Source organism: Astyanax mexicanus, chromosome 7 (assembly GCF_023375975.1).
Source record: "Astyanax mexicanus isolate ESR-SI-001 chromosome 7, AstMex3_surface, whole genome shotgun sequence".
Lineage (NCBI taxonomy): Eukaryota > Metazoa > Chordata > Actinopteri > Characiformes > Acestrorhamphidae > Astyanax > Astyanax mexicanus.
Window position 1 is genome coordinate 22,270,948 of NC_064414.1, and position 13,891 is coordinate 22,284,838.

Consider the following 13,891-nt stretch of genomic DNA (forward strand, 5'->3'; position numbering starts at 1 on the left):
AAAATCATCAGTGCTCCTTATGTATGAATTTTACCAGCCAGGTTTTAAGGAGCACTAAAACCACTCTGCTGAAGTGCATACAGGAGTTTCAGTTTAGTTCTCCAGCAGTATTAGCATTAGCCACTAACCGCTATGTGTGCTCTTTGGCTGTCCAAATGTGAGTATAATAAGCCTGTAGCCGGCTGTTAACCCTAGCTAGCACTGCTGGAGCAGCATTAGCATTATTGTTAGCGGTTAGTAGTCAATGCTAATGTTCAAGCTTTAGAGGAAATCTGGAAAGCTAAGCTTACTGTATATAAACAAAAACTTTACATAAACAGTTTTCAGGAGAGAAATCTGTGTAGATTAACAATCCAGCACTCGATTGACTTGTCTAACTCATCTGAAATGTTATTTTTCTAAGAGTTACAGTTTTGTGTACTTAACCTAAAAGAAAAAGGTTCCTTATTAGAGTCGCACAAAATTTCCTTATAATACAGAAAAATACGGTACATACATTTTTGCTGATTTTTAACAAGCTGATTTCTCTAATAATCCATCAGAAAACAGTTAATTAAACCCTGATTTAAATTAAAACTAGAGAACCAAATTCTAATTTATTTCTCTTTTATGAATGAAAATGTCCAACCACATACTTAACATGGCAAATACTATGTTGTTTTACCACCATATTAAATTTAGCAAATACATTCAAGATTCAAGGAGCAAACACACAGCCCTGTTATCTAAAAACACGTTATGTAAAAATGTACCCAATCACATTAGTGTAGACATGTCCATCTTTGAGATCTGGGCTTGGAACCGCTATTTAATGCATGCTTCTTGAATAAAACTTTAAAAATGATAAGAATTCTTGAGGTGAAACACATAGCAGAAGACACTAATTGTTCCTGTGACATTTACTGAGTTAACCTTTTACAAAGTAGCAGACTGCATCAAATGTGTGTATAGCAAATCAAGAACGAAAAGAAAAGCGAAAAACAGCATCTAAATGGCCAAAATATCGTCTTCTAATTGGACTCTTACATAAGGCATTTGTCACTGGAATACAAGATGAGGAACAGCTTTTACTTGATCTTTATTGTTCTGCTCAAGTTCACCTTGCAGTTCTCATGTTTGCAATTAATTCTGAAGTCATCTAGTACTCCAGAAAATGCATTTTGAGCAAAACCAGTATCACACTTGTACGCTGAGTCTGAAAATAATGCAGAAATTCATCATAAAGCTTGTATTTTCATGTTCAGCTAACCAAAACAAACAAAAAAACCCACACCATTTTACAATATACTCTGAGGACAAAAAAGAAAAAAAAAACAAAGGCAGGTTGTTTGAAGAGTTCAGTTGTGCATTGTGACGGTGAGAACTGAGAAAGGAGGAAAGAAGGCAGAGATATGATACAAAGAGAAGTGCTGGAGGAGGTGATGAGTAGTAGCTTGTCTTTCTTGGGCATCACGTTGCTCCCTTTTAGCATACAATGCCCACAGATTTTTGGGGCAACCTGGTCAGAGTAGCACATAACTTGTACAATCCCAGTATGTCCAGAGTAATTCATACACTTCATTCTTCTGACACCAGCCACACACACCTACATACACACTAATCATTCCACATCAAATCTCCTGAAGAATAGGGCTTTTTAGGTCATCTGGTATAGAATTAGGAGTAGCTGTAGCTGTGTTTTTTTTTTTTTGTTTTTTTTTTAGTGTTCATGGCCACTTTTCTATAACTCAAACTTTACTTAGTTCACTATCCTTAGTTTATTGTTTAAGTAAATACAGTGGATTTCATTTAACAAACATATTACAACTCTATACAGATGGTTTATAAAAAACATTTAATTTAAATATTTGTGTTTTTAATAGTAAGAGTTTTCAATGAGGACTAGAGCATGCCTCCTCTGACAGATCAAGTCAGCCTTTCTGAACTGCCGCCAAAGCTCTTGGAGAAAAGCGCCAAACGGCACCTGCACCGGCCAGCATCGCAGTGGAAATGATGTGGGGAGAAAGCTCAGTCACGAGAGAATACATGAATTATTGTGCTCTCTCAGACTCCGGCTGCTGATGGTGAGAACTAGTATAACCTGGGATTCTAACTTGTGATCCTCAGGCCTTAGGTCAGTGTCTTGTTCTGCTGAGCCACTCAGAGCCCCTACTTGAAAAATGTTTAAAACTAATACTGTTCTTGAATTTTCAACATCAACCATCTAATATTTATAGATATGTAGTAAGATGAGGCCTGTAAGAAAAAGAAGACAGTGACCGCAAGGACTTTCTGACAGGGGACATTAATCCCCAGGGATCTGACATGGAATGACTTGAACACGCAAACCTTTGTCACGTCTATTGCTTCTTAAACAGTAAGCCATAAACGACACAATACTCAAGGAGGGAAAAAATATATGAATTTATATATCTCTCTCTATATATTCTATATTCTCTGAAACAGCAGGATTAAAAGCTTATAACAACCAAATGAGTGATAAACTGCAGGGTGAAGCAATATTGACGCAGTCTCTCTCCAGAAACGTCTGTCAGAGCTTGTGTGTTTGTTGGGGGGGGGGGGGGTGGGGGGTGGTGGCGGTGGCGAGAGAGGGTGTAAAAGGTGCAAAAAGCCATCAAGCTCCAAACCTTTCCACACAGGGTATGTAGTAACGTAGCAATTGCTCCAAACTTGTTCCACATGCAATCACCAGTCAAGGAAATCCTGAATAAGCACCCCCCTCCAAGTTAAGGGGGTAGCAGTGGTCTCACTTTGCCCATCTGTTCTATTGTGCTCTGGGCGGAAGGCCGTGGATCTGCCACTAGCCCAAGTTCCCCATCCGTAGCCGACTAGAAAAAGGCACCACAGCGCTTATGGGCGTGCATCACCCCAAACATCAGTTTCAACAAGAACACCAACAACCACAAAAAAGAGAAGAAAAAAAAAGCGCAAAAAGTCTGTCTTTATTGTTTGATGTGTATTTTGATTTGTGATGTGTTTCCTAACGTTGAAGATCTTCTCTTTTCCCTCATATTTAAGCAAGACAAACAAAAAAAAAATCAAAAAGAAGTGTGCAATCCTTTTGGATTTGCTGCTTTTTCTGTTCAAATCATTACTGACATCCCAATCAATCTGGGTTTCTTACAAAAAAGGGAAATAAAAGTATGAAGGGTGTCTTCCGGACAGAGGGATTGATCCTTTAAGGGGTCATGCTCTCCGGCTGAGCAGGTTTACCAGGGGTCCTCAAGGTCTGCACCATTCTGCAGAAAGACAAGCGAGAGAGAACAGAGGAGAATGAGAAGAAAAAATATAAAAGTAATCCGACTAGTACTAAATTAATTCATATAAAATGTTATAGTAGATTCGCTCTTTATTGAATAAACAATGTAATGACCACATTTACACCTGGTCACTTTGAGACTAGTATCTGGATTGCATCCTTGTAAAATGTTAGCCACACGCACATTTTTTTTAAATATACAAATGCATCTCCATTAAATATGACTGAAATCTGATTGATGTCTGCGATGCATTATGCAATTTTCTCCATTGCCTGGAACTTGGATGTGTTTACACAGCTATAACATGCTCAAATATGTCTCAGATCACCTCCTGAAGTGATCTGAATGACTGGATCTGTATCTGAAATGCATCTCTTCTTTGGACATGTGGCTTGACCTTATCCAGATATAATCCTGATACTTAAGAAGCAAGAAGTGACTAAGGGCAAACAGGGTCATCAGGTCAGCAAACACAGCAAAACAACAGAACAGCCTTTAGGCATTCAGGATAATAACTATTATAAGCAACATCTTTAACTTTAAATTGTTAAATTGATTCTTAAATAAAGGAAGGTCTAGAAAACAGCCCATCATTTCAGGGTGTGTAACCATCTCACATTCACAGTTCTAAATTTAAAACCACCACAGCATCATACAGTGTATCTGCCTTTTCTCTGCAGTCAGGAGGCATTTCCAGGACCTTTTTAAAGGGGAATTTTTCGAGGTACACCTTTGAACAAAAGCAACAAAATATAAAATATGTTCCTTCTATAGGAGGCAGGATTAGGTGATAAACTTACCAAATGAAACAGGAGGGCTGCATTAATCAAAAAGTAACAACAGCATTAGAAAATACTACAGGGTGTTTAGGTGTTAGCTAAGGTGAGACAATGCCACTGCATGGCAAGTCCTAATTTGTGTGTCGTTCATGCATACTTTCACAAGGGCGTGTCTGTACGCATTCAAGTGTGTGCTGTGGTGCGGTTAGGAAAAAAAAATAATTTCCAGCATAGTCCAGCCAGAAACACTGATCACACTGACAGTGTGTCAGAAAGGCTTGTAATTAGTCTAGTGTTTTTGTGCATGTGCTTGCGTGTGTGTGTGCACGTGTGAGAGAGAATTTCAGATAGTATTTTAGTATTTTAACTGCATGATTGTGATTTGTCACTTACACAACTTTCAACAACAACGACTGAGATTGCAAAGTGACTTTTCACATAAACCAGGGGTGGCAAAAAAAAAAAAAAAAAAAAAAAAACAGCCACCAAATCAGAATCAGCCTGAAAAGGTTCTACTCAAGCCTGTCAAATAATTTAGAACTAGGGGTGTGCCATATTGTTTCCTACGCAAATAATATTGCGCAAAGTTTTAAAAACTGTTCTCACAAAAATACCAGGATATTATTTTAGGGCCATTAGGGTACAACTTTTTAGATGTTTGTAGCAAAATTCACACTGTTTTCATTTTCCAAAAAAAAAAAAAAATTACATATATATATATATATATATATATATATATATATATATATATATATATATATATATATATATTATATTATATTATATCTGTCCAGTATCTTCAATCCTGGATATATGGGGTGCATTATTAGGATCATGGCATGCTGAATCCTTTACTTTTGTTGTAATCTGGTGAAAATCTCAATCTCGAAGTGCTCATAATCATTTTTTTCCACCGTGATCCATCGTTACACCCCTAATAAGCGCTATGTAGCACTGATTGGTAGTGCCAGTCAGTTAGTTGGCAAGTTGGCACTGAAAATAAGAAAAAATACGGAATTTGGGGAAAAAATAAAACTGACTTTAAATCAACCCTGAAAAGCTGGGAAAAGCCAGTCAACTATTGTTTCACTTGTACATCGTATTTCTTCAGACTAAAAGCCGGACTTAAAATTTCCAAAAATCATCGCCTTATAATACAGTGTACCTTATGTATGAATTCTACCAGTCAGGTTGTGAGGAGCAGTAAAGCCACTCCGCTGAAGTACAGAGTTATACAGGAGTTTCAGTTTAGTTCTCCAGCAGTATTAGCATTAGCCGCTAAATGCTAGCCATTAGGCCATTTAGAGGTGAAGATTATTGGCCTGTAGTCTGCTGCTAACCTCAGTTAGCACTGCTGGAGAAGTATTAGCATTACCTGCTAACCGTGCTAGCCTTTTAGCCATTCAAAGGTGAGTATATCAGACTACAACCTGCATGTTTACCCTGTTCAAACAAGCTTTGCAAGATGAACTGCCAGCTAATATCACCCTGGTTTACTGGAACACTCAGGGTTCCTCATTGTAGCGCTGTCAGGCGGCAGTTAGACTGCATTAGCAGTTAGCCGCTAATGCTAATGTTAATGCTCTAGCCTTAGTGGAAATCTACAAATCTAATCTTACTATAAATAAATGGAAGCGCTCACCCAAATAAACAGTTTTCAAGAGAGAACTGTGTGGTTTGGATTGTTTGACAATGGTTGGTTTGCTGGTTTGGCTTGTTTGACAATGTTTTTTTTTTTTTTAAACAGTTGTTTACCTAACTTCGCTTAGCTTTACAGGTCTCGCCCCCAGCGCCCCCTGGCGCTGAGACCTGCTAAATTAGAAGTGAAACATGGTGACACCCCTGTTCCTAACAATTGCAGCTTTAAATGCTCTAGTGAATATGAAAATAGGCCAGAAAATAGACGTTTATTGATAGAGTGCCTCACAATCTTGTGTGCCTTATAGTGCGAAAAATATATATAAATAAGTTAGCCACCCCTAATATAAACCACTTCACTGTGCACCCCTAAAGTGTGTGTATATAAAGAAGTGTATTTATGAAATGTCTATTTGAGCATTAAAAGTATAGTTTCTCACAAAAGATTTGGTAGTGAAAGCACACAGGGAGAGGGAGACAGAACCACAAGTAAAGTACAGGCATAGTGCACTCTGACCAACACTCAAGAGTAAAACACAGAGGCCTAAAACTACTACGCCACACCATAGACCAGACCAAGTCATGGAAACACCATCCTGTACATACACACACAGACACACACACAGAGACAGAGCGTCCAAGAGTCTAGACCACCAACACACTTGTTTGCTTGCTCATTTACTCAATCTTCCTCTCGCACTCCAAGAGGTCTGCACAAGCTGCCCACATCCATAAAATCCAGCATCGCACCTGCTTGCTCACATCTGCCCCATTCATGTCAAGCCTGTATGAATTAGTTTGCTTTGTCTGTCTGCTTTGAGGTCTTCAACCCAAATCAGTGTTGTCCCTGCCCAAACTAATTAGAATGATTTGATAAGACAATCTTTAGTACAGATTATAATTAGTTAAATCATTTTAATTATTTTTTGCAAGTTTCTGCAGTGTTGGACAAGGTTTCTTGTGCAAGTCCTTCATCCCTTCTTGTGCAGTTCCTTGTTAGTTCAACTTCTAGATGGTAATAAGGACCAGCCTTGTACACAGTTGCAGAAACCCATTAAAGCCAGTGCTGAAATGTTAAGGTTCTTTTACCATATACCCCTCTCTCAAGTTAGTACCGTATTTTATGCACTATAAGACGCACTTAAAATCCAAAAAATCGTCAGTGCGCCTTATAAACCGGTGCATTTTACATATGGATTTTACCAGTCAGGTTGTAAGAAGCAGTAAAGCAACTCCACTGAAGTGCAGCATTAAAGTTTAATTCTATATTTTAGTTCTCCAGCACCGAGACTTGAGACTGAAGCAGTATTAGCATTAGTTGCTAACCACGCTAAGCATTAGCTCTTTTGCCATGCAGAGGTGAGTATTATCGCCTGTAGTCTGCTTCTAACCTCCTAACCCTGCATGGAGCAGCATTTGCATAACCTGCTAACCGCTCATTAGCATAACATTCAAACAGCTCTTTTGCCATTCAGAAGACTGTATATCGAACTGTAGCCTTCCGGTTTACTGTATTAAAACAAGCTATGTGAGATGAACCGCTAGGTAATATCGCCCTGGGTTACCAGAACACCGGGGTGTAGGCCTGTATGGCTAGTGGAAATCTGGAAAGCTTACTGTAGATAAATGGAAACACTTTCCTCACCCAAATAAACAGTTTTCAGTAAAGAAATCTGTGTAGATAAAAATCCAGCACTCGTTCGACTTTAAAAATAAATGTGACTTACAATCTGGTGCTCCTTGTGTGTGAAAACAGACATTTATTGAAAGTATGCCTTATAGTTCGAAAAATACAGTACATGAAGCCTTCAGAAATAGTCTACGCCACTTATTACACACTGAGCTCCACAATGCAGTTCAGCATTGGAATCCACAAGCTCTCAATTTGTAAGTACATTTAATCCGAAAAAAGAAAGAAAAAACATTCAGAACATTACAGAAGCCCTGAACAGTAATGCATTAAGTTTACCTGGAAAGCCCCTTCTCAACCAGTTTTGGCCACCTTTATTAGTTCGAAAAACACAGATTTATCTCTGGTTATAATGCTGCGTTACATGCATGCATCATGCCAAAAAGGATTGATTTCTAACTCGATTCCACAAGCTAATAATTTAACTAATTATCAAGCTTACCATCTAACCACTCCATAAGAGCAATGGCATCTGCCTGTTCCGACTGCATAGGTTAGTTCCTTTGCACAGACAACCCTTTGCAATTCGACCTTGTGCAGACCTCTACTCTCTCCCTCGCACTCACACAACCTCTTGGATGTCGAACAGGGGGATTTTTAAGACTAAGAGCTCTGACACAAGCACAGAAGTTTATCATTACATTTATACCACACTACAGTTGATTCAGATAGACTTCTTTTGAGCTTCTTAAACCCACTTCACTGGGTCACTGAGGGGGGAAATATTTGTGAGAATTCCCCAGCATGCAGCATACAGTTCATCTGGTCATAAGCACACACTTAAAGCATCATCATCATCATGAGAGAAAGTTCCAGAGGAACAGCTTAAAAACCACACCAGTCATGCCCTACACATACACTCACGCACATGTTTGCAATGTATTAACTGGCTGCCGTCCCAGATCTTTACAAGAGGCTTTCCTTGTTGGGTGCTTGACTGTCTAGTGTGAGTTTTTTTGGCGTGGTGATCTCAGCCTTTGTGCTTTGTTGCAGTGGACCAACAAGATGAGCTCATTGCAGCTGCGGGTGTGTTTTGAACTGGCCATGTGTGCTCGCTGGACTGAGTGAGTGATGATGGGGGAGCAGGAGGCAGCCGCAATGTGAGGCATGGACTCTGGTTGAGGTCTCATGATGACATGACTAAAACCAACCTGAAGTGGAGGGCCACAGCACATAAATTCACTCCTAGGACTTTGCGCTATACACAGTTTGACAGACAGTGTAATTGGGGTGGGGGTAAAGTGGGGTCAAGGAGATGGAGGACAGAGGTCGTAGAAGATGGAAAACAAATGTTGACAGTAAAAGATCTAACAAGATGGAAACTCACCCCATCTTCTTCTCTTTGGGGATTGAGCCGGTTGTACACGGCCTCGATAACACTGTGCCTAGGAAGAGGAAACAGAAACACAGACACACAATTTTGCACGACATTAGTTTGACGCACGTATATTAACCTAAAAAAAGTATAGAATAGGAGAAAATATATTATTTTCATGTGATTTCATGTGCTTAAAAAAAAGTGTGTTTAAAAAAAAAAAAAAAAAAAAAAAAAAAAAAAGTTCCATCTCTAAGACATTAAGAATCATTTTCAAGAGGCTCTAAGTGGTCCAGCGGGCTAAGCGCTGCCACTATGCACTATGCCACTATGATTGCCAGTTTGAATCCTGTTCATGTAGATTGCCATCGGCTACCGGAGCCCTGAGAGAGCACAATTTGCCTTGCTTTCTCTGGGTGGGTAGATGGCGTTCTCCCCACATGTCACTGCGCTTTCCTCCGAGTACACTGGCTACTCGGTGATGCTGCATAGGCGGATTCTGAATGAGTGGGTTGTAAAAATTAAATAATTTTTTTTAAAAATCGTGTTAAAATCTGGTTTGAAAACACCCCTATTATTCAATAGGCTACTATGTATTAAAATTGGAAGATTTTTTTTCTTTTAGATTTGCTTTTTAGATTTTGCAAGGGCAAAGTTAACAACCACACCACAATTAAAGCTTTGGCTATTTGTGAATCTACAGTGGGGTACAGGAATGGAAAGGAGGTATCAAAAAATAATATACATACAATGTGTCTGTGTATGTACACGTGTATACACATGTGATTGTGTAGACCTGGCTTTGATGAACTCTGATACAGTCACATTTTAAGTGTTTTTATTAAGATTTCCAGGTGTGTGACAGCTGTGTGAGTGTGTATGCTTGTGTGCTTGTGTGTTTTTTGCTCACTTGCTGGGGAGGCCTCCCCCTGGTGGGAGGTTTGGGATATTCTCTGTGGCGAGGTTTCTCATGACATGTACCAGGTCAGGAATGCCCCCCTCGCCTGCTTTCTCTATGAGCTCTGAGAGAGAGAGAGAGAGAGAGAGAGAGAGAGAGAGAGAGAGAGAGAGAGAGAGAGAGAGAGAATAAACAAAAGGTTAACGGAGGCTAAACGCAGCCACAAGTATCAGAGACCGTGTGACATCCCTGCTCACTAGAACACACTAACACAAAGATCACAAAAGACACAGAGACCAAATAGCCATTGAGAAAGTGTACAAAGAGGAGGAGAAAAACACTAACAAACAGTTTCTGACAGGATGAGGAGAAGAAAGAGAATAAGAGCATAAAGAGGCAGGGGGTGCACAAAATTTAAAAGAATTACAGAAATAAAGTGGAAGAACAGAGATAGTAGAGAAAAAGATAAGAGGGGAAAAAGAAAGAGAAAACATGGAGAGTTAAAGAGAGAGAGAAAGAGAGAGAAGGGCAGGGCAGAGGGACTGTAGAAGGGAACCCTACGGCCCAGTTGGACTGCTCTGGGCCCGGTGCCAGCTCGATGTTCAGCCAGCACATTCCTCGCCGGAGCAGCAGTGCTGACGACTCCCTAAGGCCCTCTCAGCACCCAGCCAAACATCACCACAATGTTACGCCAACCTTGGCCCAACACTCAGGGCCATGAGTTTACATAACCCGCAAAACTGCACTAAACTAACAGCCGCTCGCCAAAGCACAGACGGCATCCAAGAAAGAAAAAGGGAAGGCCGGAGGAAAAGAGGAAGAATTGAAAGCAACAGTGTCGAGCTATTGACATAAGAGAGAGTGAGAGAAAGAGCAAGAGAGAGAATAGAGGGCTAGAGAGAGAGGACAGGTAGAGAAGAAAAATAGACAGAGATGGAGAAGAAGATGGAAGAAAAAAGTGGAGTGATAGGCAGAGAGGAGAGAAAGAGAGAGAGAGAGAGAAAGAGAGAGAAAGAGAGAGACATAAAAAGACAACATGTGACATGTGCCATTCACTTGCTTCATTCTCATTCATAACTCAACGCAAGGATAAAAAAAGCAAAGAAAATTGCAAAATGCATCAAAAGTGTAAAAAAATCCAAAATAAACAGATCATATCAGCTGTTTCTCTTCAAAAACAGGAAGTAGGAGTCCAGTATCTTGGAAAGCATGTGGCATTTCAAAACATTCATAGTAATGACAGCATTGTTGTGATAAAAGTGGCCAGCTGACCTCATGATGGAGTGCGTCCCCAAATGCTGGGCTGGCATGCTGGATGAAGTGGGTGGAGAGCTTTAAGATAACAGTCCTAAAGATATCTTACCCTGGACACTGGTGTGACCCAGTTTAGGCAGCATCACAGATATGGACACATATATACACTAACATTCGAATCACGAGATAGTAACATGTAAATTGATCACAAAATGTTTGTCACCTCAGGGGACAGCTTACACATGCCCACACCTGTATAAGTGAGGTGTTATCTTGTGGGTGGTGATGAACAGTGGCCAGTGTGCTCATAGCAAGATGCATGAATTATCGGAGTACAAGCAAAGCCTGATAGTGGATGCCAGATGGACGGAAAATGAATTTTCGTTCCAAGTTATGAGGGCATTTAACATTCTTTGATCCCCATTGCCAAATCAGCCGCATAAAATGTTAATTACATGTATGAGATAAGTAATAATTTTATATATACCACTGGATAGCAGTGTTTTGGATTGGAGCCATTGGATTCCACTAATCTGATTAGAATAAAAATGTATATATTTTTTGTGTGTGTATAATGGTGTTTTTATACCAGGACAGTTTCACTAAAAATCTAAAGGGAAAACAAGCAAACACAATATGTGGCCAATATATTGCCAATATACAGCTGTAATATTCAGGAACAATAACCTAATAGCTTCAATTATGGCAGACTCATTTAATTTGGATGAAGTGTAAAATTGAATAAATAAATTTTAACTTAAAGAATATGTTGTTTGTAATTTAGCTATAACAGACATTTTAAAACACTGCTAATGGAGAATGCTGTAAAAATGTACAACAAAGTCTTTAAGAAAGACTTTGAAAAAAGAATTAAAACACTACTACTACTACTAACTGTAGTAAAGTGTTTGCACCAGTTTTTGAGGCCTGATTCCCTCTGTGAGCTTAAAGAAGAAAAAAAGATCCTACCTTCCACACGAGACTCAAGAAATTTGTCCAGCTCTGCATCTTTCTTCACTGCCTCTTCTGACACTTTGGGTGCATTTGGCAAACACACTAACACAACACTCATGTTATCTCGACTTCCCTGTTGAAAGACAGAAAGGAAAATATCCTCCTGTGATTCCAGAAACAACACATTACAGATCAATTCAAATAACTGACTTAAACAGCTCCCACAACTAACAGACAGTTTTGCTACGCCAAGGGTGTCCGAGGTTATCAGTAACAGGTTGGTGCAGCTGTAGGTTTTAATTTAAACCATTAGATTAGTAAAATCTCATACAGTCTCAAATAATGGTTTGTTGTTGATAAATGCCTGCAGACACAGTGGCCCTTTTGGTTGCGTGCCCTACTAACCGTCCTAACCTAATTCCAAAAGGTAGGAATGAATGGCCCATACCTTGTGTAGACACGTGTCCACCACCTCATTGCACACTTTCTCCAAGTCATCTGAAACCTCCAGCCTGGCGCGGACGAAAGCGCAAAGCTCCTCATTGCTCATCACATCCCAGATGCCATCGCAGGCCAGCACTACAAACTCGTCCTCGGCCTCAGAACGCACAATTTCAAACACCTCAGGCTCGGGTGACACCAGCTGCTCCGTAGGGCCTTTGCCCTCAACAGACTTGTAGTCGTAGTCGCCAAGCGCTCGTGACACGGCTAGTGAGCCGTTAACCCGCTGGATCATGACTGAGCCCCCAGCGTTTTGGATGCGCTCCTTCTCACGTGGGTTGCATGGCTTGTGGTCCAGCGTGGAGAAGCAGACGTGCGCGTTGCGGCAGAGCAGCGCTCGGGAGTCGCCACAGTTAATGAAGTACATATGCTCGGGCGAGAGCAGCACAGCCACAGCCGTGGAGCCACTGCGGTCCATGCCGTTGCGCAGGTCTGTGAAGCTGCGCATGTGCTCGTCAATGCGCAGGAAACCGGCGCGGATGCCGCTCTTTACCGCCTCCACGGCTGGCGTCTCGGGTGAAGGAGCACCAGCTTTCCGCAGCTCTTCCACTGAGCCGGCCGCCACAATGTGCTCCAGCAAGTGATTGGAGCAGTAGTTGGCCACACGTGAGCCGGCGTGCCCGTCGTACACGGCGAAGAAGGACCAGTCGTCCAGGCCGTGAGGAAGGCCTACAGCGGCCGTGTGTGCATCCTCCATCTCCACCCGCCAGCCCTGCATGCTACTGAGGCCGTAGCGCAGGCCATTGCCCTCACCATGTGCATTGTGCTTCTCCGTCTTGGGCTTGTCCAGGAATGCCCCCATGGCTCAGGTCACCGTCTAGGGCAAATAAACCAGAAAAAAGGCGATTAAGCAGAGCATTCTCTTTAGGCATGCCACAGTAATAAAGTAAAAGTGCATAATAAAGTACATTGATATTATCAGAAGCTTTAGATTAAAGCTAGGACAATCAAAACATTTCAGTAACATTATTAAAAAATAATCAATCACTTTTCCTGGTTGAAAATGGGTTAGTTTGGACTTCTGCAAGAACCTTTTTCTTGAAAATGTACTCATTATTACACATTTACTTAGTCAATTAGTCAAGTTACTTAGACAATTTCTTCAGATAACATGTGTTGCCAACTTTCAGCAGTCAATCGCTGCAGACCTCCAAACTTCATGTGGCCTTCAGATTACCTCAAGAACACTCCACAGAGAGAGCATCATGGAATGGGTTTCATGGTCGAGCACCTCCATTTAAGCCTTACATCACCAAACACATTGCAGGCGAGTGGATACTACAGGTAATACAGTGTAGATCTACTTTAGTTTGTTCCATAGTCTATTTTTCCATTTTTAAAACGAACAAACGATCAAATGCAAAGTTCAGTTTGCTTTTAAACTCTGTGGCCATCTTACCATGCACATGAATGAATCCCCAAAATGCAGAAACAAAGCAACGACTGCCATGTAGAGTGGGCAGACACTAATTTGAGCAAATAGACTCAGTTAGGGTTGGGCGGTATGACGGTATTTCGGTATACCACGGTATTTAAATATGGTGATGGTACTGTAAAATAGTGACGGTATATTAACCACGTGACGTGCCAAACCTGAACTTT

At 40.7% G+C, this 13,891-nt stretch overlaps 1 protein-coding gene across 5 annotated transcripts in view; it reads right to left on the reverse strand.

Moving 5' to 3' along the window:
- Window positions 1-1,054: 1,054 nt before the first annotated feature.
- Window positions 1,055-13,891, reverse strand: part of ppm1ba (protein phosphatase, Mg2+/Mn2+ dependent, 1Ba) — a 37,375-nt gene continuing 24,538 nt past the window's right edge. For 3 of the 5 annotated variants that reach the window (XM_007255768.4, XM_022684959.2, XM_022684960.2), the window contains exons 2-6: window positions 12,237-13,106; window positions 11,804-11,921; window positions 9,593-9,704; window positions 8,695-8,752; window positions 1,055-3,239 (exon numbers count right to left, since the gene is read on the reverse strand). In XM_007255768.4, the coding sequence (XP_007255830.2) occupies window positions 3,210-3,239; window positions 8,695-8,752; window positions 9,593-9,704; window positions 11,804-11,921; window positions 12,237-13,091 (1,173 nt within the window). In that variant the 5' untranslated portion in view covers window positions 13,092-13,106 and the 3' untranslated portion in view covers window positions 1,055-3,209. Of the gene's footprint in view, window positions 3,240-4,060; window positions 4,078-8,694; window positions 8,753-9,588; window positions 9,705-11,803; window positions 11,922-12,236; window positions 13,107-13,891 lie in introns of those variants that run through there. The other 2 variants (XM_007255769.4, XM_049481278.1) reach the window with 2 other exon arrangements.